Genomic DNA, 26262 nt, shown 5'->3' on the forward strand with positions numbered 1-26262 from the left:
TGGGGGAATTGAAGAGGCAGCTGCTGGTGAGGGGCCCATTCAGGACCAAAGGGGGAGCTGGGGATGCTGCATTATAGGTCAACCAGGAGCCTGGTGCCCTGCTGAGATCAAGGTTGGGCTTCCATCAAGGTGTTGGTGATAGAAGGAGAATTCAGGGCAAGGGATCAATCAGTGGGTGCAGTGTTTTTCACAAAATGCCATTTTTGAATGTGCACCTAACACACAAGCACAACTCGTGCCAAGAAATACCTAGTCTAATTTCCAAACCGATGGTAAACAACCCAGAAATGGTTATTACAGTATTTCATTCCAGAAGTCCACATTCAACTGTGTAGCACTGAAATAAAAAAAATTAAGTAATTGAACATCCAGGTTACTCTATTTGAAGCAGGTGTGTCTTCAAGAAGGATATTTGTTAAGTTACCTTGATGGGCAGGAAGAATCTAATTCAGAAATAAAAACACTATTCAGGACAAAGCATCCCTGAATCTTCATTCCCTCAACTATCAGCATTCAGCATATTCAGTGTATATCATCTATAAAATGTTACTCAGACAGGCTATTCCAACAGCACCTTCCAAACCCACAACATCTATCTCCAACAAGGAACAAGGCAGCAATTGCTTGGGAACATCACCACAGGCAGGACACATTCTGCCCCTCCAAGTTGCAAAGCATTCTGACCCGGAGAAATCTCTCTCATCATTACTGGGTCTAAATCCTAAAATGCCCAACGTAACAGCACTGTGGGAGTACCTTCGTCAAAAGGGCTGCAGAGGTTCAAGAAGGGAGCTCTTGGCCCCCTTTTGATGATGATTACAGACGAGTAATAAATGCTAGTCTTGCCAGTAATGTCCAGATCCCAAAAGTGAAAATAAAGAAAAATTTCTTAATCTGCCACCATGCACAAATGACAAGGTACTTCACTCAAGAATAATTTATGATCTCTGTTTGTAAACAATCCTCTTTGTCAGTAATCTTGAAGATAAATGCATGTGACTGAATAGAGGGGTCAGAGCTGGGTTCTTTATTAACCAGCCACTCAAAAATTGGTGCTGCTTTGCCTACTGCATGTGGGCCATTAACCTAAATGGTCCAAATTCTGTCAGAAATATCTTCAGTCTCTTAGATGCCAATTTTTCTCCATGTAACTGACCACAACTTCAGGAGTTCTGCACACTTGCACAAGTTCTGAAGTTGCAATCAGCTGTACGAGGCATTTTTCAAAGATGCACTCCAATGCTGTACTCCCAGCAAAGGAACACGGTTGTGGCAATTTTCCAGTTATTACATTCAATTATTTAAGAAATTGTAAGTGTATTTTAGCAGTATATTTTTTATATTTTATTTAACAATAATATTTCAAATACTATTTTAATAGATTTGCAATGTTTATGAACATTAGGGTGACCAAGTGATTCAAAAATACTCAAAAGTTTTTTCTCAGCTTTTACAGCCAGTTTAGCCAGGATTTAAAGGCAGCTGTCAAACAGTTTTGCCAGTCTGGTTTGTCCCGCCTCCTTCTCCCCTTCCACAGGCCTCCCCAAAGGTTGGACATCAGGCCAGCTTGGCAGCCAAGCTAACACCTGAGGATCTGCATAACTGCAGACATTTTGTAGGACAACAACGGTGTGACTAGCTTGCCACTGGCCACAATTTCAAAGCCATGGCCTTCAGGAAAAAGGAGAAAGAAAAAATATTAACTGCTGTCATACCAAGCTAGAGGCATAGACCTCAAAGACAGTCATAGGTATTGACACATTATAGTGGGAAGATGGACCAATATTGCTCAGGATGTTCAAAGGATGATGAATATCTCTTACAAAAAAGTTGGTAAGGTTTGGCCATTTGAAAACTTCCAAACTGAGATTGTATCAATTTGATTCAGTCAAGGGATATTAAGGAATATAGGAACCACGGCAGGAGGTAAAATACATTTCTGTCAAGATATACTGTAAACAAAATAGCAAAGCAAGCTGATTGACCACCCCTATTAAAGTTCTTAAAGGAACAGTAGTTTGAAACTATTAACTATGTTTTGGCATTTCATGTCCCGATCTATTTTTTGTCCATGATGTTATGGTTCAATAATGCTACCAGCAAAATAATTGCAATTTCTACTGCCTGTTCACAGATGCACAAACAGAATTCTTCCATCCATCAGCAACAGATTACACACCATAATAACAAAAGAAATTATAGGCATGTTAGCCTGACATCAGTGGTTGGTAAGATTTTCGAGTCCATTATTCCGGATGAAATTTCGGAGTATTTGGATGTACATAATAAAATAGGGCAAAGTCAGCACGGTTTCATTAAGGGGAGATCTTGTCTGACAAATCTGTTCGAATTCTTTGAGGAGGTAAAAAGCAGATTAGACAAAGGAGAGTCGGCGGATGTTATTCACTTGGATTTTCAGAAGCCCTTTGATGAGGTGCCACACGAGGCTGCTAAACAAGATAAGAGCCTGTGGTATTAGAGGCAAGTTACTAGCACAGATAAAATATTGACTGACTGGCAGAATGCAGAGAATGGGGTCCTTTCCAGGATGGCTGCCGGTGACTAGTGGAATTCCACAGGAGTCAGTGTTGGGACCTCAACTTTTCACTTTATAGGTTAATGTCTGGATGAAGGAATTGATGATGTTGTAGCCAAGTTTGTGGGTAATACCAAGACAGGTGGAGGGACAGGTAGTGTCGCAGAGACAGGGAGTCTGCAGAAGGACTTGGACAGGTTGGCAGAGTGGACAAAGAAGTGGCAGATGGAATACAGCGTTGGGAAATGTGCGGTTATGCATTTTGGAGGGAAGGATGAAAGTTGCAGACTCTTCTAAATGGGGAGCGAATTCAGAAATTAGTGGTGCAAAGGGACTTGGGAGTCCTAGGATTCTCTTAAGGTTAACTTTTAGGTTGAGTTGGTAGCAAAGAAGGCAAATACAATGTTAGCATTCATTTCGAGAGGGCTAGAACATAAAAGCAAGGATGTACTGCAGAGGCTTTATAAGACATCAGGTGGACTGCATTTGGAATATTGTGAGCAATATTGGGCCCCATATGGACGTGTTGACCCTGGAGAGGCCCAAAGGAGGCTCACAAGAATGATCCCAGGAATTAAAGGCTTAACCTATGAGGAGCATGTGATGTCTCTGGGCCTGTACTCAATGGAGTTCAGTAGGATAAGGGGAGATCTCATTGAAACCTGTTGGATACTGAAAGGCCTCGATAAGTGGATGTGAAGATGATATTTCCATTAGTAGGAGAGGCTAGGATCTGAGGGCACAGACTCAGAATAAAAGGCATGCCCCTTTAAGACTGAGATGAGGAGGAATTTCTTCAGCCAGAGAGTGGTGAATCTTTGGAATTCATTGCCACTGAGGACTGTGGAGGCCAAATTATTGGGCACATTTAAGGGAGAGAATTGATAGGTTATTGATTGTTAAGGGGGTTAAGGGTTATGGGGGTGGTGAGAGAATGGGGTTGAAAAAAAAATCAGCCATGACTGAATGGCAGAGCAGACTCAACAGGCCGAATGGCCTAATTCTGCTCCTCTATCTTGTAGTCTTCACTTCCCTCTGGAACCCCCACCCACTCCCACCCTACCTGTGATGAACAGAGGTTCACCTGGTCTGTAGATCTGACAAAAGCAGGTAGCCCAAACTCACTATTAAAACTTACCTGGATTTTCCCTTTACATAAGCAGCCAAAAAGAGACATGGCGAAGTTCATCCCTTTCTCCCTTCCCCATAATTTATAATAGGGCCATTTGATTGACTTCAGCAAGAGAATGCTAGGTAGTGATTCCGAGCAGTAAGACTCTGGCATAAATCAGGGGGTTTCAAGACCAATCATTTCTAATCCACCTGACAGACATAGGTCCTTGATCAACTCATGGTCTGCCAAACCATGCGTTGAATAATTAATCAGATACCTTCCAAGTTCTGCAAATCCTTCTTATCAAGGAATTGGATGTGGAAAAAGAGACAAATAATGTCTAGATCATCAGAGATAAGCCATGTCCAGCTTTCCACTTTGAATCATATAGTTCACATGCTTTCAAATGATGTTTTGTTGAATTGTTTATTAAGATACTTCATGAAAATAGCATTGAATATCAACCCAAAAGAAAGAAATGAAAGCAGCAGACATGAATATAAAATTCTGACTGAAGGTTACCTCTTTTTCAATCTATGGTGTTGAACTCAAAGATTTTTAAGTGTAAATATAAAGCTAAGTCTGCAGGTTATCCAAGTTGAGTCAGTTCAATTGTCTTAGTTCATTTAGACTCCTTGTAAAATGGATGATCTATCTATTCATCAAGATCATCTTTCAGTATATTAGGAAAACCAGGAAACTAAAGCAGATTTCTACACATGTAACATAGCTTGGGCTTGAATTCAAGTTTGGACCAGTTCAGGTTCAACCATAGTTCACCTTTACAAGGCCAGAAGGCAAACATATGCTGCAATGACTTGACATCATGATGTTACCCAGTACCATGGCACTGTGATATATATCAGTGTGCTCATTAATGTTATAGGCCACTCTATTCCTGAATTCTGAAGAGTAAAAAAGCTAGAAAATTAAGAGCTTATATATGTTTGGCAAAATGCAATATCAAATTTAGATTGCTTGAAACAATTTTAAACCTCTAATGCACGTCCTCTTGCTAAGATGAAGAGGTAATGTGGGCAGAAAATGGCTGCCAGATGAGCTCACATGTTATATTTGAACTTTTAATAAGTGGCAATATATGTATTTATTTTTATGTGTTGATCTATATTCATTGATCCACAAACCTTATTGGAAAAAGACAGGATCAAAATACCCCAAAGAAGGGAAGCTGAGATTCCTGGGCTTATCCAGAAATCTAACAGTGATAATTACTCTAGACATCTCAATACACCAGAAAAATAGAACAGGTACCTTCTGTAACATGGTGCTCATCTTTCCATGTCAGTTCCTCATAATAATGTTCATTTACTTACCTGCAAAACAAAAACAGAAATCATTAGACAAGAATACAACTTGCAAATGCTTGTTATTCTTCAATTTTGTTACTAGAGAGCAAAAAGATCAAAGAACATTGACCAACTGGCTTTGTATCGAAATAAAAATCACCAGCCTGGCTAGGTTTGAATACTTCACTCTATTGAATGGTTGTTATTTAAAAAGTCACACCAAGATTTGTCAATATTATTCAAACAATAAACATTTTAAAGGGAGGATGAATAGTGGAATCATTGTTATTGATAAACTAGACAATCAGTTTATTTTGTCCCTGTCAGCTAGTTAACCGTCATTTGCTGAAAACACTAATTCTGGAGACTTCAATGTGTGTGTCCTTCATGCAAGAGTCTAGACAGCGAGTCTTAGGACATTCGCAGATAATGCAAGTCATCACAGCACAGACAATATCAAAACATTTGTGCTTTTCATCAATGGTCAAGGAACAGCAATCGGCAGCAGGAACCAAGTCTAATATTTTTACTCTCCCTTTCTCACAGGTATGTGAACTCAACTTGCATATGTATCATGCCTTTCAAGAAAGAACTGACTTATTTTGAAAGCTAAGTAGAGAGTGGAGTTGTGAAAATTGATGTCCAATTGATCTCATTATGTTCTCACCATGACAGAGAAATGATCAATATAATGTCACTGAAGCATTGTTAAATTCATTTCTATGGTCATCACTGATTCCACTTTAATTTCTCTTTCACCACACAATAAGTGGCTGTGAAATTAGGGATGATGTAAAGCATGCCTGTACCATACCAAAATTCTTGTGGCAAAATATTTGCAGAAACAGATTGTCACTGATAATTTGACTTCACATCAAGAGCTGTAGTTCAACAAAAGTCCTTAGGAAAAGTTAATTTAGTGACTTAAGTGTTATGTTCCCATATCCTACTATGGAGAACCATCCAGCCAAGACAAGATCATGAAGTCATTTGGCACTTCAAAGGACCAAAGCCCTCTCATAAAAGAACTCTTACAAAACATGGATCACTGTAAACTACTTCGGCTGTACCTGAAGAATATACATACATTAAATAAACTGCCAAAACTGAAGAGAAATCCTGTATTAAGCTTTGTAGATGAAAAACAGTGCTTAAGAATTTTTGTTTATTGTCTGGTGAAATTCAATCCATTACTTCCATCTCCACTAAATTAGAATAGACCTCTAATTCCTTAACTATCTTCACTGGAAGGTTCCTGATTTGATAAGCAATGAACTGTTGATCTCAGCCAGGGCAACGGAAGCCAATACAGTTGCCACACTGGACTGGAGAAGAGAAAGTTAGCTGGGGCTCCCAAACACCACCTCAGTTTTATGACCCTCCTGGAGGCTGTCAGCAAAAAGGATCCAGCTCAAATATTATGTCCTTCACAGATTGTCAACTGGAAAAGAGGTATCAAAGGTGCTTTATGCCTGTAGAATCATGCCCAGGCAAGGATTCAGCAGAAGAAAAAACTGAAAATCAAATTTTCGACTACTTACAGCATTCAGCCACAATGGCACTGATGATTTGGAATGTTTCATACCACTAAGATATTTTATTAATTAAATAGCAATTAAATTGGTTGAGGCCATCAAAAATAATTCACTATCACACCAAAATGTATTACATTAATATTAAAACACTCTGTGGATAGACACTTACACCTCACCAGAAAAAGACAGCACATAATACAACTCCACTCATGAGCTTCTGTCAAACTGGCATCCAAATCAAATTTGACATCAGGCTTTACCTAATCACAAGCAAACCATGGCCCAACAATTTCCTCTGGTCCAGATGACAAGCTGGCACGTAGGTAGGTGAGAGGTTGGGAGTAGTCAAAAAGTCCAAAGGTTTGGAGCCCAAATCATCACCGGCCCATATTATCACTGTGGATCTAGGAACAACACCTCTTTCTAGTTCTACAGGAATGCCGCATGAAAAAAAGTTTAGTGGCAGTTCTTTGTGCAGTCTCATATTGTATGAACACCAGAACTGAGCAAAGCTTACATGATACAACCTCTGATCATCTGTTCCTCAACTTTGCATGAGAGAGCAGATCCCTTGCTTGCATGTTGTGTAATGACTTTAATCATTTGACTTGGTTGTCCGAATTGCATGCCAGATGGGAGACCCTGAACTGAAAGAAATCCCACTTTTACTTTCTCAGTTTCAACTACCAGATTCCCAATCACAATATTCAAAATAGGCATGTAATTAAATGACTCCCTATTACAGTAAAACTCTATCCGCTGGCTCACTTAGACCCTGGTTCCTACATTCCTTTTCACATACCATGTCCATGGTTCCCATATCTCTTAAAACTTACCGGGTTCATTGGAAGATGTATTATTCTACTGTATAATGTCTTTTAAAGAAAAACAGTGAATTAAAAGCATGTTGGAGTATTAATAGCAATAACATCCAACAGTCTGGAAAATCTGCTAATCTAGAATCACCAAAATCCTTAGTGTGCCAGATTAATGAAGTTTTACTGTATTGCTTACTTGCACATGACCATCAGAATGGCAAAATTGAAGGTAGCTTCTTCTTCTCCTTGAACAATAAAAATCAGCAAACACTCTTTTTATTGACACATGCTTCTTTAGAAAGGATATTGCTGAGCATACTGTACATCTTCCAATGTCTTTCCTGAATCCTCAAGCTAATGTCAACAATAGTTTCACAAAGCATTTTCAGTTTGTTTTTTGAGAACCATTTCTGTGACAAGAATGATGATGAGTCTGTAAAATTTATTTCAAACAGTTCATTTTCGACTGGATTAAAAATTATGACCTTGTAGTATAATGGTCATATTTGCAGACCTTATTTGTATATAAGGTCATATTTGCAGATCTGCACAGAAAATAGTGCTAACAATTAATCTATGTTCGTTCCAATCTGCTAACTGCCTTACTGAAAAGTAACTTGGATTGATATAGCACCTTATCATATTTGTCAGGATGCCCAAGTACTTTGCATCCAATTAGTTATTTTTTTGAACTGACGTATCCAATCTATGTACAAACAACCCATGGCAACAAAAGAGATGAATAACCAACTTCAAAGCTTGTATGTAGTCTATACTTTAATCGAAATATTATGGAATGAACTTGCATGCTGATATTTCAAGATAACCACCCTACTCTACGTGAATTAAAATTGACCTGGGGTAGGGGTGACCTGTACAAGATGGACAGGTTGTCCCTGAACTGGAGGGGACCCAATATCCTTGCGGGGACATTTGTTAGAATTACTCAGGAGGGTTTAAGCTAATCTGGCAGGGGGTTGGGACCCAAAACAGTACATGAAGCAGACGAGAATGTTGAGGTAAATACAGAATTTAAAGAGAGCAAGTACAGTAGACAGGACATGCAGGAGCATGGCAGGGAGCAAGGAAGGACTGATGGATTAAAATGCATTTACAAAACCAGTGTAGTATGCCCAAACAAGGGAGACTACAATGGGATGAGGGAGGAGTTGGGGATAATATAGTCTGTGGGACAGCTGAGTAACAGTGGAAGACCTTCAAAGAGATTTTTCATGGCGCCCAACAAAAGTACATTCCAGTTAAAAGCAAGGACAGTAAGGGTGGGGAGAGCCAGCTTTGGATAACTAGGGAAATAAAAGGCATCAAGCTAAAAGCTCATGCATATAAAGTCGCCAAGAGTAGTGGGAAACTGGAAGATTGGGAAAACTTTAAAAGGCAACAAAGAACCACAAAACAAGGGAAGATAAATTATGAAAGTAAACAAACACAAAATATAAAAAACAGATACTAAAAGATTTTATAATTATATGAAGCGAGAAAGCATGGCTAAAGTGAATGTAGGTCCTTGGAAGATGAGAAAGGGGAATTAATATTGGGTAATGTGGAAATGGTCGACGCCTTGAATGACCATTTTGTGTTGGTCTTCACGGTGGAGATCACGTCTAACATGCCAAAGAGGTATGTTATGGATGGGATGGGAGTAAGGGCCTTGATACAATCGCTGTCACTGAAGAGGTAGTGATGAGCAAACTCGTGGGCCTAAAGGTAGACAAGTCCCCTGGTCCTGATGGGATGCATTCCAAGGTACTGAAAAAAATGGCAGAAGTTATAATAGGGAAGTTTGTGATAATTTACCAAAATTCTCTGGACTCTGGGCAGGTCCCAGTGGATTGGAAGACAGTGAATGTCATGCCACTGTTTAAAGAAGGATGTAGGCAAAAGGCAGGTAACTATAGGCCAGTTAGCTTAACGTCTATAGTCAGGAAAATGCTTGAAGCTTTCATTAAGGAAGAAATAGCGAGACATCTGGATAGAAGTGGTTCCATCAGGCAGACACAGCATGGATTCAGGAAGGGCAGGTCCTGTTTTACAAACTTATTGGAGTTCTTTGAGGATATAGTGAGTGCAGTGGATAGAGGGGAATAGGTGGATGTTGTATACTTGGATTTCCATAAGGCTTTTGATAAGGTGACACATAAAAGACTTAACCATAAGGATACATGAAGTTGGGGGGTAAGTTATTAGCATGGATAGAGGATTGGTTAACCAATAGAAGGCAGAGAGTTGGGATAAATGGGTGTTTCTCTGACTGGCAATCAGTGGTGAGTGGGGTGCTGCAGGGGTCGGTGCTGGGCCCGCAACTGTTCACGATATACATTAACAATTTGGAAGAGGGGACTGAGAGTAGCATATCTAAGTTTGCTGATGACACGAAATTGAGTGGAAAAGCAAATTGTGCAGAGGATGCGGACAGTCTGCAGGGAGATATAGATAGGTTTAAGTGAGTGGGCAGATGGAGTACAATGTTGGTAAATGCGAGGTCCTCTACTTTGGAAGGAAAAATAGAAGATCAGATTATTATTTAAATGGTGAATGACTGTAGCATGCTGTTGTGCAGAGAGACTTCGGAGTGCTGGTGCATGAATCACAAAAGGTTGGTTTGCAGGTGTGACAGGTTATCAAGAAGGCAAATGGAATGTTGGCCTTCATTGCTACAGGGATTGAATTTAAGAGCAGGGAGGTTATGCCGCAACTGGGTACTGGCAAAGCCACAACTGGAGTACCTTAGAGCCATGGAACAATACAGCACAATACAGGCCCTTCGGCCCACCATGTTGTGCCGACCTTTAAACCTTGCTTAGGACTATCTAACTCCTTCCTCCCACATATCCTCCATTTTAAATTCCTCCATATGCTTATCTAACAATCTCTTGGAACTTGACCAGTGTACCTGCCTCCACCACTACCCCAGGCAGCGCACTCCATGCACCAACCACTCTCTGGGTGAAAAACCTCCCTCTGACATCTCCCCTGAGCTTCCCATCCATTACGTTAAAGCCATGCCCTCTTGTATTCAGCATTGGTGCCCTGGGAAAGAGGCACTGGCTGTCTACTCTATCTATTCCTCTTAATATTTTGTATACCTCTATCATGTCTCCCCTCATCCTCCTTCTCTCCAAAGAGTAAAGCCCCAGCTCCCTTAGTCTCTACTCATAATCCATACTCTCCAAACCAGGCAGCATCCTGGTAAATCTCCTCTGCACCCTTTCCAATGCTTCCACATCCTTCCTATGAGGTGACCAGAACTGGACACAGTACTCTAAGTGTGGTCTATCCAGAGTTTTGTAGAGCTGCATCATTACCTCGCGGCTCTTAAACTCGATCCCACGACTTATGAAATCTAACATCCCATAAACTTTCTTAATTACCCTATCCACCTGAGAGGCAACTTTCAGTGATCTGTGGATATGAACCCCTAGATCCCTCTGCTCCTCCACACTACCCAGAATCCTGCCATTAACCTTGTACCCCGCCTTGGTGTTCGTCCTTCCAAAGTGTACCACCCTCGCACTTCTCCAGATTGAACTCCATCTGCCACTTCTCAGCCCAGCTCTGCATCCTATCAATATCCCTCTGCAATCTCCTACAGTTCTCCACACTACCTACAACACCTCTGACCTTTGTGTCGTCTGCAAACTTGCTAACCCACCCTTCTACCCCCTCATCCAAGTCATTAAGAAATATCACGAAAAGTAGAGGTCCCAGAACCGATCCTTATGGGACACCACTAGTCACAGCCCTCCAATCTAAATGCACCCCCTCCACCACAACCTTCTGCTTTCTACAGGCAAGCCAATTCTGAATCCACCCGCCTAAGCGTCCCTGGATCCCATGCCCTCTGACCTGCTGAAGAAGCCTACCATGTGGAACCTTGTCAAACGCCTTGCTTAAAATCCATGTAGACCACATCTACTGCACTACCCTCATCGATCTTCCTGGTCACCTCCTTAAAGAATCCTATCAGGCTTGTGAGACATGATCTTCCCTTCACAAATTCATGCTGGCTGTCCCTAATCAGTCCATGATTCTCTAAATGCTCACAGATCCTATCTCCTAGAATCCTTTCCAATAGCTTGCCCATCACAGACGTAAGGCTCACTGGTCTGTAATTCCCTGGACTATCCCTACAACCTTTTTTGAATAAGGGGACAACATTTGCCACCCTCCAATCCTCCGGTACCATTCTCGTGGACAACGAGGACTCAAAGATCCTAGCCAATGGTTCAGCAATCTCCTCCCTCACCTCGCGGAGCAGCCTGGGGACTTATCTGTCCTAATATTTTCTAACAGCTCCAACACATCCTCTCTCTTGATATCTACATACTCTAGAACATTAACCTTAACAACACTGTCCACAGCGTCATCAAGGCCCCTCTCCTTGGTGAATACTGAAGAGAAGTATTCATTGAGAACCTCACCCACTTCCACAGCTTCCAGGCACATCCTCCCACTTTTGCCTTTAATCGGACCTACCTTTACTCTAGCCATCCTTCTGCTCTTCACGTACGAGAAAAAAGCCTTGGGATTCTCCTTAACCCTACTCGCTAAAGCCTTTTCATGTCCCCTTCTCGCTCTCCTCAGCCCTTTCCTTGCTACTCCATATTCCTCATGAGCCCTGTCTGATCCTTGCTGCTTACACCTTATGTATGCTGCCTTCTTCTTCCTAACTAGTTGTTCCACCTCTCTCGTCACCCACAGTTCCTTCACCCTGCCATTCCTTCTCTGCCTCACCAGAACAAATTTATCCCTAACATCCTGCAAAAGATCCCTGAACATCGACCACATCTCCGTAGTACATTTCCCTTCAAAACTGTCATCTCAATTTACACTCCCAAGTTCTCGCCTTATAGCCTCATAATTTGCCTTTCCCCAATTAAATATCTTCCCATCCTCTTTGCTCCTGTCCCTGTCCATGACAATGCTAAAGGTTATGGAGCAATGGTCACTGTCCCCCAAATGCTCACCCACTGATAGATCTGTCACCTGTCCCAGTTCATTACCTAAAACTAGATCTAATATGGCATTCCCTCTAGTCGGCCTGTCAACATACTGTGACAGGAATCCGTCCTGGACACAGTTAACAAACTCCGCCCCATCTAAACCTTTAGCACTAAGTAGGTGCCAATCAATATTTGGAAAGTTGAAGTCTCCCATTCTAATAACCCCGTCATTTTCGCATCTTTCCAAAAACTGCCTCCCAATCTGCTCCTCAGTATCCCTACTGCTACCGGTGGGCTTATAGAATACTTCCAGGAGGGTAACTGCTCCTTTATTGTTCCTAACTTCCACCCATATTGACTCTACAGAGGATCCTTCTACATTATCCACCCTTTCTGCAGCTGTAACAGTGTCCCACCCCTCCTCCTCTTCTGCCCCCTCCCTATCCCTTTTAAAACACTGAAATCCAAGAATATTCAATATCCATTCCTGCCCTGATGTCAGCCATGTTTCTGCAATAGCCACAATATCGTAGTCCCATGTACTTATCCAAGCTCTCAGTTCACCTCCCTTATTCCTGATGCTTCTTGCATTTAAGTAAATGCACTTTAGCCCATCCACCTTACTACTTTTATTGTCTGTACTCTGCTTCTCCTTCCTCAAAGCCTCTCTACCTGTCAGATCTGACTTGTCCCCATCCCCTTCTTCCTCTGACCTACTCCTCCGGTTCCCTTCCCCCTCGCAATCTAGTCTAAACCCCCCTGAACCACCCTAGCAAACTTGGCTGCAAGGATATTGGCCCCCTTCAGGTTCGGGTGTAACCCGTCCTCTCTGTACAGGTCCCACCTTCCCCAGAAGAGATCCCAATGATCCAAAAATCTAAAACCCTCCCTCCTGCACCAACTTCTCAGCCACGCATTTATTTGCCATCTCCTCCTATTCCTACCTTCACTATCGCGTGGCACTGGCAGCAATCCCAAGATTGCTACCCTTGAGGTCCTGTTCTTCAGCCTTCTGCCTAGCTCGCTAAACTCACTTTTCAGGACCTCATCCCTCTTCCTACCTATGTCATTGGTACCAACATGAACCACGACTTCTGGCTGTTCTCCCTTCCGCTCTAGAATCCTGTGGACCCGATCAGTGACATCCCGGTCCCTGGCACCTGGGAGGCAACATACCATCCGGGATTCATGCTCACTGCCACAGAACCTCCTACCTGTTTCCCTGACTATCAAGTCCCCTATCACTACTGCTTTCCTCTTCTCCTCCCTTCCCTTCTGAGCAGCAGGACCGGTCCCAGTGCCATAGACCTGGCTACTGTTGCTAGGCCCCGGCAGGTCATCTCCCTCAACAGCTTCCAAAGGAAAACCTGTTATTGAGGGGAACAGCCTCCGGGGTCCTCTGCTCTATCTGCCTGTTTGTTTTCTTTTTCCTTTTCCCTCCCCTGACAGTCACCCTTCTATCTACTTCCTGGACTCCAAAAGTACCTGCTTTAAGGGGGGTGACCATGTCCTGATGTACAGTATCTACATAACTCTCCCCCTCCCTGATGCTGCGCAGTGTTTGAAGCTGCAACTCCAGCTCATCAAGTTTGAGCCAAAGTTCCTCCAGCCTCAAGCACCACAGCAAGGTCCACGGGCTCCCACATCAAGCAGCTGCAGCACACCACCATGTCCTCCATCTGAACCATTTCTTTTTCTTTCCCCCCTAGTTTTTCCTACTTAAAAATTTATAACAGATAACAGGTAAAACCTTATCTTTACCTACTTACCAGCTACTCACACACCTTGCCCCTTTACGCCTAAGCCCCTTAAGATTACAATGGGATCAGCCTGGATTCGGTGGGTTGAAGGGCCTGTTTCTGTGCTGTACAACTCCACGACTATTAAAAGATGGTGTCCTGACCAACACTACTCCTTCAACTAGTACCATAAAAATAAACGTGAAATAACTGAGCATTCATCTTGTTGTACATAGGGTGATACAGATAAATGTGAGGTGTTTCATTTTGATAAGACAAACCAGGACAGTACTTACACAGTAAATGGTAGGGCCCGAGGGAGTGTTGTAGAACAGAGAGACATAGCTGTGCAGGTACATAGTTCCTTGAAAGCGGTGCACACAAGTAGAGAGTGTGGCGAAGGTATTTGGCACACTTGACTTCCTTGGTCAGGATAGTGAGTACAGGAGTTGGGACGTCATGTTACAGCTGTACAAGACATCGGTAAGGTCACATTAAGACCAACTGTGTCCAGTTTTGGTTCCCCTTCTGTAGGAAGGATGACATTAAACTGGAAAGGGTGCAAAAAAGATTGACAGGGATGTTACTGGGACCGGAAGGTTTGACTTACAAGGAAAGGCTGGTATAGGTTAGGACGTTTTTTCCTGAAGCATAAGAAACTAAGGGGTGATCTTACAGGTTTATAAAATCATGAGTCAGAGTCATACAGCATATAAACAGGCCCTTTGGCCCACCACGCCTATGCTGACCATCATGCCTATCCACTCCAATCCCACTTGCCTGCATTGCCTGCCCACTGTCCCTCTATGCCCTGCTTTTTCAAGAACCTGCCAGATGCCTCTTAAATGGTGTTACTATTCCTGACTCCACTACCACATCTGGCAGCTCATTCCAGATACCAACTACTCTGTGTGAAAAAGCTACCACTCAGATCTCCTTAAGTCTATTCCCTGTCAACTTATACTTGTGCTCTCTAATTTTAGACACCCTTACCATGGGAAACAGCCACTGGCTGTGCCTGTCTGTACCTCTCAGAATTTTATATCTGTCTATCATGTCACTTATCAGCCTCCTTTGCTCCAGGGAGAACAGATCTGGCCTATCTAATTTCTTCTGATAACACAAGCATTCCAATCCAAGTAACATCCTTGAGAATCCTTTCCACATCCTCTCTAGCCTAACCACATCCCTCCTATAATGTGTTGACCAGAACTGCAGAGTAAGGTATATATATGGTTGATGGCAGTTAAAACTAGAGGGCACGGTTTAAGGTGAGAGGGGAAAGATTTAAAGGGACACCTGAGGAGCAACTTCTTCACACATATGGAATGAGCTGTCAGAGTAAGTGGTAGAGGCAGAGACAATAACAACATTTAAAAAATATTTGGACAGGTACATGAATTGGAAAAAAGTTTAGAAGGATATGGGCCAAACGCAGCCAAATGGAACTAGCTCGGATAGACATCTTGGTCGGCATGGATGAGTTGGGCCAAAAGGCCTGTTTCTATGCTGTATAACTCCATAACTCTTATGACTATAGACCTCAGATCCTCAAACTTTACACTAACTACAACTCTTTATTTCATCAATTCATTTCCTTATAATGTCAAATGACACGTAGAAATATTTTCAAATAGTCTTGCATAGTTTCCAGCTTCAACACCGTTTCCTACATTCCCTGTTATTGCTGGAAACAAATAAACGTGAAATTGCAACAAAATAAAGAGGACATTTAAGCACAAAATGCCATGCAAACACAATTTTATAGCAATGGAATTGGAAGCAATTTGTTTTTATTTAGTACTGCCTCTAATTTACCTCATACTGTATGTTGTTTTGATACATAGTGATTACAGGATATTACACAGGGCACAGTAACACTATTTATAGACCTGCTGCCTAACTGCTCCAGCAACCCTGTTCAATCCTGACCATTGGCATTGTCTGTGTGGAGTTTGCATGTTCTCCCTGTGACCATATGGGTATAATTCTGTTACATAGGTTTCTTCCCACATCCTAAACCTGTGCAGATTGGTAGGTTAATTGGGAATTGTAAATTGCCCTAATGTGTACGTGAGTGGTACTCAGTAAATAGGTGCCTATTGGTTGGCCTGGATTCGGTGGGTTGAAGGGCCTGTTTCTGTGCTGTACAACTCCACGACTATTAAAAGATGGTGTCCTGACCAACACTACTCCTTCAACCAGTACCATAAAAATAAACGTGAAATAACTGAGCATTCATCTTGTTGTACATAGGGTACAGGCCCCTTTGTCCACAATGCCTGCGCCAACTACAATGCCAATCTAAACCAATCCCATCTAGTAGTCCATATCCCTCTATTCCCTGCCTGTTTACATGTCTGTGTAAATGCTCCTTAAATGTTACTAGCGTATTTGCTTCTACCACTTCTCCTGGCAACACGTTCCAGGTACCTACCACCCTGTGCAAAAAAACTTGCCTCATAAATCTCCTTTAAATTTTCCCCCTCTCACTCTATGATACCTATGTATAGAGAAAAGGCTCCCACATTCATTTCCTCCTCAGCAAACACAGTGTTTCAGAAGTAATTAACTGGTAGCATGAAGCTCTTGACATACAACAAAGCCCTTGACATACAAAGACAATTTAACAAGGCAAGACCAACTTAATATTCCATTAACTAGACCAAAATTCAGTTAACTTGCAACACAGATTTAGTCATAGATAGTGAGATACAGCACAGAAGCAGGTCCTGAACAACGACCATCAACCACCCATTTACACTAATCCTACATAATCCGTCAACTCCCCCCACATTCTAACAGTCACCAACACACTAGGGGCAAGTTGCAATGGCCAACTAACCTACCAACCTGCACGTCTTTGAGATGTGCAAGGAAACCAAAGTACTCATGGAGAACAGATGCAGTCAAAGGGAGAATGTGCAAATTCCCCTCAGGTCAATTTTGAACCCGAGTTCCTGGCACTGTGAGGCTTGGGCGCTAGACTCTATCGATTTCCAAACATCCAGGTTTTATGATGGAAACAGGTTTACCAGGCAGGAAGATTTTGTTAGAAAGCCTGGAGGTGCCTATTCTCCCAATTCTGTCACCAACACCCGCTTTCCCCAAAAGCTAGCATGGTTTATAGGGGTCAGTCTGGGAAAATCAGTGGGTAGGCTAAGGAAAAAGTCAGAAGTGGTGGGGATAAGTTTTTTGGACCAAGAGGAAATACTGCTTAGTCCTCCTGGTGTATACAAAATATTCTGCAAGTCTACTCCTATAAAAATAGAAGCAAAGAGCCTCCAGAATAGACTGCAATGACCTGCTTCTTTCCCTTCCACGTATTTCCGTTAAAAGCAAAAGAGGGTGGTTGCAGTGAATTGCATTCCTGTTTCAGGTAATTTACAATTATGTCTCATCCAAACCAATCAACTGTTTACCCGCAATCACTCCCAACTTTCAATGAATTGAAGAAGCCAATACGAATGGTATACTCAATCGACAAGGAGACCTACCTTGGTCAATGAGTAACGATGTTTTCATCGTCATGCTCCCAATAAGTTTATGAATATGTGAAGTGGATTGCAATTATTTAATGCTTCTTTAATCAATAAAGCTATACACTTAAGCTAAATTTATTCCAAAAATGAATGGACATTTTATGGATGCTCACAAAGAAGCACATGTAGATTTGGAAGAGCCACCCCCAAAAATGAATTTGTGAATGGATTTGACAGTATGAAAATGCCACTTAGAACAGTAAGAATCTTTGCAGCTTTACCTGAGCAGAACTAAACAGAAGTGCCACAAATAGCTGCTGCTCCAGAGTAGAGAAATACCAGCCAGAGAAACCTCTCCTTACTTATTAATGGCCATTCTGATCAGCTGCCATATCCATCAGCCTTTAGCAAATGCCCATTGAAATTATAGCAGTAGTACATCAAGAAATGGAGCCCACTTCCAGCCCCATGAATTCTATCATCAAGCATACTGGCTTAGTACAAGTTGTTGTGTAATATATTCATTTCAAGTAGTGACAAGACTCCATGGCATAAAATATTACCATCTATCCAAGATACTTATAGAACTCAATATTGTATAGTGTTGACCCACAAGTAATTACTCAAGCTGTTTCTGTAGCACCAAAATAATGCAAATGTGGGGCGAATAAGGAGGCACAAGTCTAAGGTGAGAGGGAAAGATTTAAAGGGGACCTGAGGAGCAACTTTTTCCACACGGAGGGTGGTGGGTGTATGGAATGAGCTGCCAGAGGAAGTGGTAGAGGTGCGTAAAATTACAACATACAAGGACATTTGTACAGGTAAATAGATAGGAAAGGTTTAGAGGGATATGGGCCAAATGCAGGCAAATGGGACTATCTCAGGTAGGCACACTGGTCAGCATGGACAAGTTGGGTCGAAGCCTTTTTCCATGCTGTATAATTCTATGACTAATAAAATATGCTAGGGTAGGATTAGTGTAAGAAATGGATGCTTGATGGTTACTTGGTGCCCAATGTGCCTGTTTCCATGCCAATTCTCTCCATGACTATGACAGAGCTGGCAACACCAGGGAATACTGTCCATCCCTATTTGCTCCTGAACTGAGGAGAATCAACCACATTAATGGATGTGGAGTCACATATACTATAGGCCAGATGAGATTTATTTAAATGACAATCCAGTTGTTACATGGTCACTGGTAGTGCAACTAGCTTTGAATTTTTAAATGTTAGATTTGTTATTCATTCAAATTTAAATTCTTCAGCTGCCCTGGTACGATTGAAATTGGACACAAAACTGGCTTGGTGGAAAAAGCCAGAGGGTGGTAGTGGAGGGTTGTTTTTCAGATGTGAGGCCTAGTCCAGCAATGTGCTGCAGGAATCAATGCTGGATCCATTGTTGTTTGTCATCTTTATTAACAAATTAGATGAATTGTCGTTAGCATGGTTAGTAAGTTGACAGGTGACACCTAAATTTGTGGTATAGTGGATGGCGAAGAGGGTTATCTGAGATTACTAGGGGATCTGGATCTACTGGGGAAATAGATGGAATTTAAAGCAACACACAAGAGGAACACAGCGGTTCAGACAGCATCTCTTGCTTTGAAGGATCTCGACCCAAAATGCCAACTATCCATTTCCCTCCACAGATGCTGCCTGACCTGCTGAGTTCCTCCAGCATCTTGTGTGCTGCTCCAAATTCCAGCATCTGCAGTCTCTTGTGTCTCCTTGATAGAATTTAACTATGGACAAGTGCAAGATGTTGAACTTTGGCAAGTTAAACCACGGCAGGAGTTACACAGTACATCGTTGGGCCCTGGACTATATGTAGAACAGAAAGATCGAGGGGTACAAGTACATAGTTCTCTGAAAGTGGACACACAGGTAGACGGGGTGGTGAAGAAGGAGTTTATCATGCTTGCCTTCATCAGTCTAGGCACTGAGTACAGGAATTGGGATGTCATATTACAACTCAATAAGTCATTGGTGAGACAACAATAGTGGGGGAGGACTTGCACTACTAATCAGGGACAATAGCACAGCTGCACTCAGTGGGGACATAATGGAGGGTTCATCCACTGATCCTATATGAATAGAAATCAAAAATAAGAAAGGTGCAATCACTCTGATGGGATTATACTACAGACCCCCCAATAGCCACCAGGATACTGAGGACAGATATGGAGGCAGATGAGGGAAAGGTGCAAAAAACAACAGGGTTGTCGCAGTGGGTGACTTCAACTTCCCCAACATAGACTGGGACCTCCTTGGTACAAGAGGTTTAGAGGAGGCAGAATTTGTGCATCCAAGAGACTTTCATAAAATGGTATATGGATAGTCCAACTGGAGGAGGGCCCATACCGGACCTGGTATTGGGAAATGAGCCTGGCCAGGTGACTGATTTTCAGTGGGAGAACATTTAGGAAACAGCGATCACAACCCTTTAAGTTTTAAGATAGCTATGTATAAGGCTAAGTCTGGACCTTGTGGGAGAGTATTAAATTGGGGCAGAGCAAATTACTAGAGTATTAGCCAGGCGACAGGAGGAGTTAATTGGGAACAGCTGTTTTTTCAGCGTCCACATCTGACATGTGGAGGATGTTTAAAGACCAACTGCACAGAGTAAAAGACGTGTTTTCCAGTAAGTAAGGAAGGACAGGGTAAGGGAACCTTGGATGTTGATCGAGGTGGTCGATTTAATCAAGAAGAAAAAGGAAGCATATGCAAGGTTTAGGAAGCTGAAATCAAGTGGAGCCCTTGAGGATTATAAAGAAGCTAGAAAAGAACTCAAGGGAATTGGGAGAGCCATGAGGGGCCATGATAAGTCTTTGGCAAGTAGGATTAAAGAGAATCACAAAGCATTCTATACACACATCAAAAGCAAAAGGATAACTATGGAGAGGTATAAAGGAGGAAACATGTGCTTGGAGGCAGAAGATGCAGGTGAGGTCCTAAATGAGAACTTTGTGATGGTAGTTAGCAAGGAGAAGGACATGGAGAATAACGAGATCAGTGTGGAGCATGCTAATATGCTGGGACATTTTGAGATAAAGAAAGAGATGTTGTTGGGTCTCTTGATGAAAATTAACATGAATAAGTCCCCAGGGGCTGATGGGATATACCCCAGGTTATAGAGAGAGGCAAGTGATGAGATTGTTGGGACCTTGACCAAGATCTTCGCGTCCCCTCTAGCCACAGGCGAAGTCCCGGAGGACTGTTGAGTAGCTAATGTAGTTTTTCAAGGAAGTGACGAAGGTGAAAAATGAAGCTGGAGCAGTGGATGTTGTCCAAATGGATTTTAGTGAGGTATTTGACAAGGTCCCTCATGGGATGCTAGTCCAGAAGATTAAAATGCATGATAGCCACGGTGACTTGGCCCTCTGGATTCATAATTGGCTTGTCCGTAGAAGGCAGAAGGTAGTGGTCGATGGATCTCATTCTGGCTGGAGGTTCGTGACTAGTGGTGCTACACAGGGATCCGTACTGGGACCTCTGCTATTTGTGATGTATACAAATGACTCAGATGAAAACATGGATGGGTGGATTAGTAAGCTTGCAGACGACACAAAGGTTGGTGGTTTTGTGGAGAGTGTACAAGATTGCCAAAGGATACAGTGGGATGTAGATCAGTTGCAGATATGACTGGAGAAATAGCACATGGGGTTTAATCCGGCTAAGGATTATGAGGCAAAGGAGGAATAGTTACTAAGTTTGCAGATGACACTGAAATAGATAGTGTCGTAGACAGTGAAGATGAGTATTAAGAATTGCAGCAGGATTTTGATTGGCTGGGTAGGTTGGCTGGGGATTGGCAAATGGAATTTAATTCAGATAAGTGCGAAGTGTTATATTTTAGCAGGAAAAATCAAGATCGGACTTTTACATTGAATGGTAGGGCCCTGGTATAGCTGTGGAACAGACGGACCTTAAAGTGGAGTCACGGGTAGATAAGGCAGTGAAGAAGGCTTTTGGCACGCTGACCTTTATCATTCAGGGCACTGAATATAGAAATTGGGAGGTTATGTTGCGATTGTACAAGACGTTGATGAAGCAACTAGTGTGTTCAGTTTTGGTCAACCTGTTGTAGGAAAGATGTGATTAAACTGGAAAGAGTGCAAAAATGGTTTACAAGGATATTGCCAGGACTCGAGGGACTGAGTTATAGTGAGAGTTTAGTCAGGCTGGGCTTTTACTCCTTGGAGCGTAGCAGACTGAGGGGTCATCTCATAGAGGTACAGAAAATAATGAGGGACATAGATAGGGTGAGCAGTCCTTTTTCCAGGGTTGGGGAAAATCAGAGCACGTAGTTTTAAGTTAAGGGTGAAAGTTTTAGTAAGAACCTGAGGAGCAACTTTCTTTTTAGACAGAAGGTGGTAGATATATGGAAACATCTGCCAGAGGAAATGGTTGAGGCAGGTACATTAGATACATTTAAGAAGTATGTGGACAGGTATATAGATGACAAGAGTTTAGAAGGATATGGGCCAAGTGCTGGGAAATGGAATTAGCTTGAATATACATCTTGGTCGGCATGGACAAGTATGGGCCAAAGGACCTTTTTCCATGCTATGACTCTAAGTGTGAGGTGTTGCACCTTGGGAGATCAAATGTAAAGGGACAGTAAACATTTAATGGCAGGACCCTTAACAGCCTTCAAGTACAGAAGGATCTTGGAGTCAAGTTTAAAGCTCCCTGAAAGTGGCTGCACAGGTTGGTAGGCCGGTAGAGAAGGTGTATGGCATGCTTTCCTTCATTAGTTGAGTCATTGTGTTCAAGGGTCAGGATATTGTGCTGCAACTTTATAAAACTCTAGTTAGGCCGCATCAGGGGTATTTCATTCCATTCTGGTTGCCCCATTATAGGAAGAATATGAAGGCTTAGGCTTAGGAGAGGGTACAGAAGAGTTTTACCAGGAAGCCCCCTGGATTAGAGTGCATGTACTATTTGGACAGTTTGGACAAACTTGGGTTGTTTTCTCTGGAGCGACAGAGGCTGAGGGGAGACCTGATAGAAGTTTATAAAAATTTGAGAGGCATGGATAGAGTAGACAGCTGGTATCTTTTTCCCAGGGTTTAAATGTACAATACCAGAGGGCATGCACTTAAGCTGAAAGGTGAGGGGGGGGGGGGGGGGGGGGGGAGTTCAAAGGAGCTATATGGGTCATTTTCTTTTCTTTTACACAGAGTGGTGAGTGCCTAGAATGTGCTGCCAGGGGTGGTGCTGGAGGCAGAAACGATAGAGGCACTTAAGAGGCTCTTAGATAGGACATGAATATGCAGAAAATGGAGGGATATGGACCATATTCAGGCAGTGTGGATTAGTTTAATTTGATATCATTAAGTTAATTAGCTTGGTGCACCATCTTGGGCTGTTCCTATGCTGTATTGTTAGAGTCATATAAACATACAGCACGGAAAGAGGCCCTTCAGCCCAACTGGTCCCATCTGAGCTTGTCCCATTTGCCCACATCCCCCTAAATGTTTCCTATCTATGTACCTGTCCAAGTTTTTTTTTAAAATGTTGTTAATGTAGCTGCCTCAACCACTTCCTCTGGCAACTCATTCCATATACTGACCACCCTCTGCTGAAAATATTGTCCCTCAGTTCCCTATTAAATCTCTCCCTTATCACCTTAAACCTATGCCCTCTCATTCTTGATTCCCCAGCCTGTGCCCCTCATGACTTTATACACCTCTATAAGATCACCCCTCGTTCTCCTGTGCTCCAATGAATAAATTCCCAATCTGCTCAACTCCTCTCCATAACTCAGTCCCTCAAGTCCTGGCAACATCCTCATAAACCTCCTCTGCACCCTTTCCAGATTAATAGTACCTTTCATATATCAGAGTGACTGAAACTGAACATAATATTCCAAACTTGGCCTCACCAACTCCTTGTACAACCACAAATAACATCCCAACTTCCATACTCAATGCTCTGACTGATGAAGGCCAACATGCCAAATAATTTCTTCACCAGCCTGTCTACTGGTAACACTACTTTCAAGGAGCCTTATACTTGTATTCCTAGGTCCCTCTGTTCTGCAACACTCCCCAGGGCCCAGCCATTCACTGTGAAAACTCCTGCCCTGATTTGTATTCCCAACATGCAAGAGCTTGCACTTATCCAAATTAAGCTCCATTTGTCATTCCTCAGCCCAATTACCCAGCTGATCAAGATCCCTCTATAAATCCCCCTGTAAAAGTTAGGTGGGCGGACAGGCGATTCTGTGGATGCAGGAGAGAAACTCAGAAGGTAGTTTGCCTCCCAGGTGCTGGGTCCGGGATGTTTCAGATGGCATCCAAGATATCCTGCAGAGGGAGGGAGAACAGCCAGAGGTTGTGGTACATATTGGTACCAACGACATAGGTAGGGAAAGGAATGAGGTCCTGAAAAAAGACTATAGGGAGTTAGGAAGGAAGTTGAGAAGCAGGACTGCAAAGGTAGTAATTTCAGCATTACTGCCAGTGCCAAGTGACAGTGGGTATAGAAATAGAATGAGGAGGAGGTTAAATGTGTGGCTGAGGGATTGGAGTAAGGAGCAGGGATTCAGATTTCTGGATCATTGGGGCCTCTTTTGGGGCAGGTATGACCTGTACAAAGAGGACGGGTTGCACTTGAATCCCAGGGGGACCAATATCCTGGCGTGGAGGTTTGCTAAGGCTACTGGGGGAGTTTAAACTAGATTTGTTGGTGGGTGGGATCCGAACTAGAGAGACTGGGGAAGAGGTGTTTGGCTCTCAAATAGAGAAAGTTAATAGTAGGTACGAGAGGGAGGATAGGCAGGTGATAGAGAAGGGACATGCTCCGACCGGTTTGAGATGTGTCAATTTTAATGTAAGGAGTATTGTGAACAAGGCAGATGAGCTTGGAGCTTGGACAAATACTTGGAGCTACGATGTGGTGGACATTACAGAGACTTGGATGGCTCAGGGACTGGAATGGTTGCTTCAAGTGCCGGGTTTTAGATGTTTCAGAAAGGACAGGGAGGGAGGCAAAAGAGGTGGGGGAGTGGCACTGTTGATCAGAGATAGTGTCACGGCTGCAGGAAAGGTGGATGTCATGGAGGGACTGTCTACGGAGTCTCTGTGGATGGAGGTTAGGAACAGGAAGGGGGTAATAACTTTACTAAGTGTTTTTTATAGGCCGCCCAACAGTAACAGGGATATTGAGGAGCAGATAGGGAAGCAGATCCTAGAAAGGTGTGATAATAACAGAGTTGTTGTGATGGGAGATTTTAATTTCCCAAATATCGATTGGCATCTCCAGACAGTGAGGAGTTTGGATAGGGTGGAGTTTGTTAAGTGTGTTCAGGAGGGATTCTTGACACAATATGCAGATAAGCCTACAAGAGGAGAGGCTGTGCTTGATTTGGGATCGGGAAATGAACCTGGTCAGGTGTCAGACCTCTCAGTGGGTGAGCATTTTGGAGATAGTGATCATAATTCTATCTCCTTTACGATAGCACTGGAGAGAGATAGGAACAGACAGACTAGAAAGGCGTTTAGTTGGAGTAAAGGGAATTATGAGGCTCTCAGGCAGGAAATTGGAAGATTAAATTGGGAACAGATGTTCTCAGGGAAAAGTACGGAAGAAATGTGGCAAATATTCATGGGATATTTGTGTAGAGTTCTGCATAGGAATGTTCCAATGAGACAGGGAAGTTACGATAGGATACAAGAACCGTGGTGTACAAAGGCGATAATAAATCTAGTCAAAAGGAAAAGAGAAGCTTACAAAAGGTACAGAGAGCTAGGTAATGTTAGAGATCTGGAAGAGTATAAGGCTAACAGGAAGGAGCTTAAAAAGGAAATTAGGAGAGCCAGAAGGGGGCATGAGAAGGCCTTGATGGGCAGGATTAAGGAAAACTCCAAGGCATTCTACAAGTATGTGAAGAGCAAGAGATAAGATGCGAAAGAATAGGGCCTATCAAGTGCAGCAGTGAGAAAGTGTGCATGGATCTGGAAGAAACAGCGGAGGTACTTAATGAATACTTTACATCAGTATTCACTACGGTAAAAGATCTGGGGGATTGTAGTGGGGACTTGCAGCAGGGTGAAAAGCTTGAGCATGTATATATTAGGAAAGAGGAGGTGCTGGAACTTTTGGTAAGCATCAAGTTGGATAAGTCGCCGGGACCGGATGGGATGTACCCCAGGCTGCTGTGGAAGGCGAGGGAGGAGATTGCGGAGCCTCTGACGATGATCTTTGCATCATGGATGGAGACAGGAGAGGTTCTAGAAGATTGGAGGGTTGTGGATGTTGTTCCCTTATTCAAGAAAGGGAGTAGAGATAGCCCAGGGAATTATAGACCAGTGAGTCTTACCTCAGTGGTTGGTAAGCTGATGGAGAAGATCCTGAGAGGCAGGATTTATGAACATTTGGAGAGGTATAATATGATTAGGAATAGTCAGCATGGCTTTGTCAAGGGCAGATAGTGCCTTACAAGCCTGATTGAATTTTTTGAGGATGTGACTAAACAGATCGATGAAGGGAGAGCAGTAGATGTAGTGTATATGGATTTCAGCAAGGCATTTGATAAGGTACCCCATGCAAGGCTTATTGAGAAAGTAAGGAGGCATGGGATCCAAAGCGACATTGCAATGTGGATCCAGAACTGGCTGGCCCACGGAAGGCAAAGAGTGGTTGTTGAAGGGTCATATTCTGCATGGAGGCCAGTGACCAGTGGTGTACCTCAGGGATCTGTTCTGGGACCCTTACTCTTTGTGATTTTTATGAACGACCTGGATGAGGAAGTGGAGGGATGG

The 26262-nt window shown here is 42.8% G+C and overlaps 1 protein-coding gene across 19 annotated transcripts in view; it reads right to left on the reverse strand.

The window, feature by feature from the left end:
* Positions 1 to 26262, reverse strand: part of ank2b (ankyrin 2b, neuronal) — a 781056-nt gene that overhangs the window by 608425 nt on the left and 146369 nt on the right. For 3 of the 19 annotated variants that reach the window (XM_052010166.1, XM_052010173.1, XM_052010165.1), the window contains exon 2: positions 4923 to 4984. The exons of 15 other annotated variants lie outside the window; for them this stretch is intronic. In XM_052010166.1, coding sequence (XP_051866126.1) covers positions 4923 to 4943 — 21 coding nt within the window. In that variant the 5' untranslated portion in view covers positions 4944 to 4984. Of the gene's footprint in view, positions 1 to 4922; positions 4985 to 14306; positions 14404 to 26262 lie in introns of those variants that run through there. One more of the 19 variants, XM_052010167.1, reaches the window with a different exon arrangement.

Source organism: Pristis pectinata, chromosome 2, assembly GCF_009764475.1.
Source record: "Pristis pectinata isolate sPriPec2 chromosome 2, sPriPec2.1.pri, whole genome shotgun sequence".
NCBI classification, from domain to species: domain Eukaryota; kingdom Metazoa; phylum Chordata; class Chondrichthyes; order Rhinopristiformes; family Pristidae; genus Pristis; species Pristis pectinata.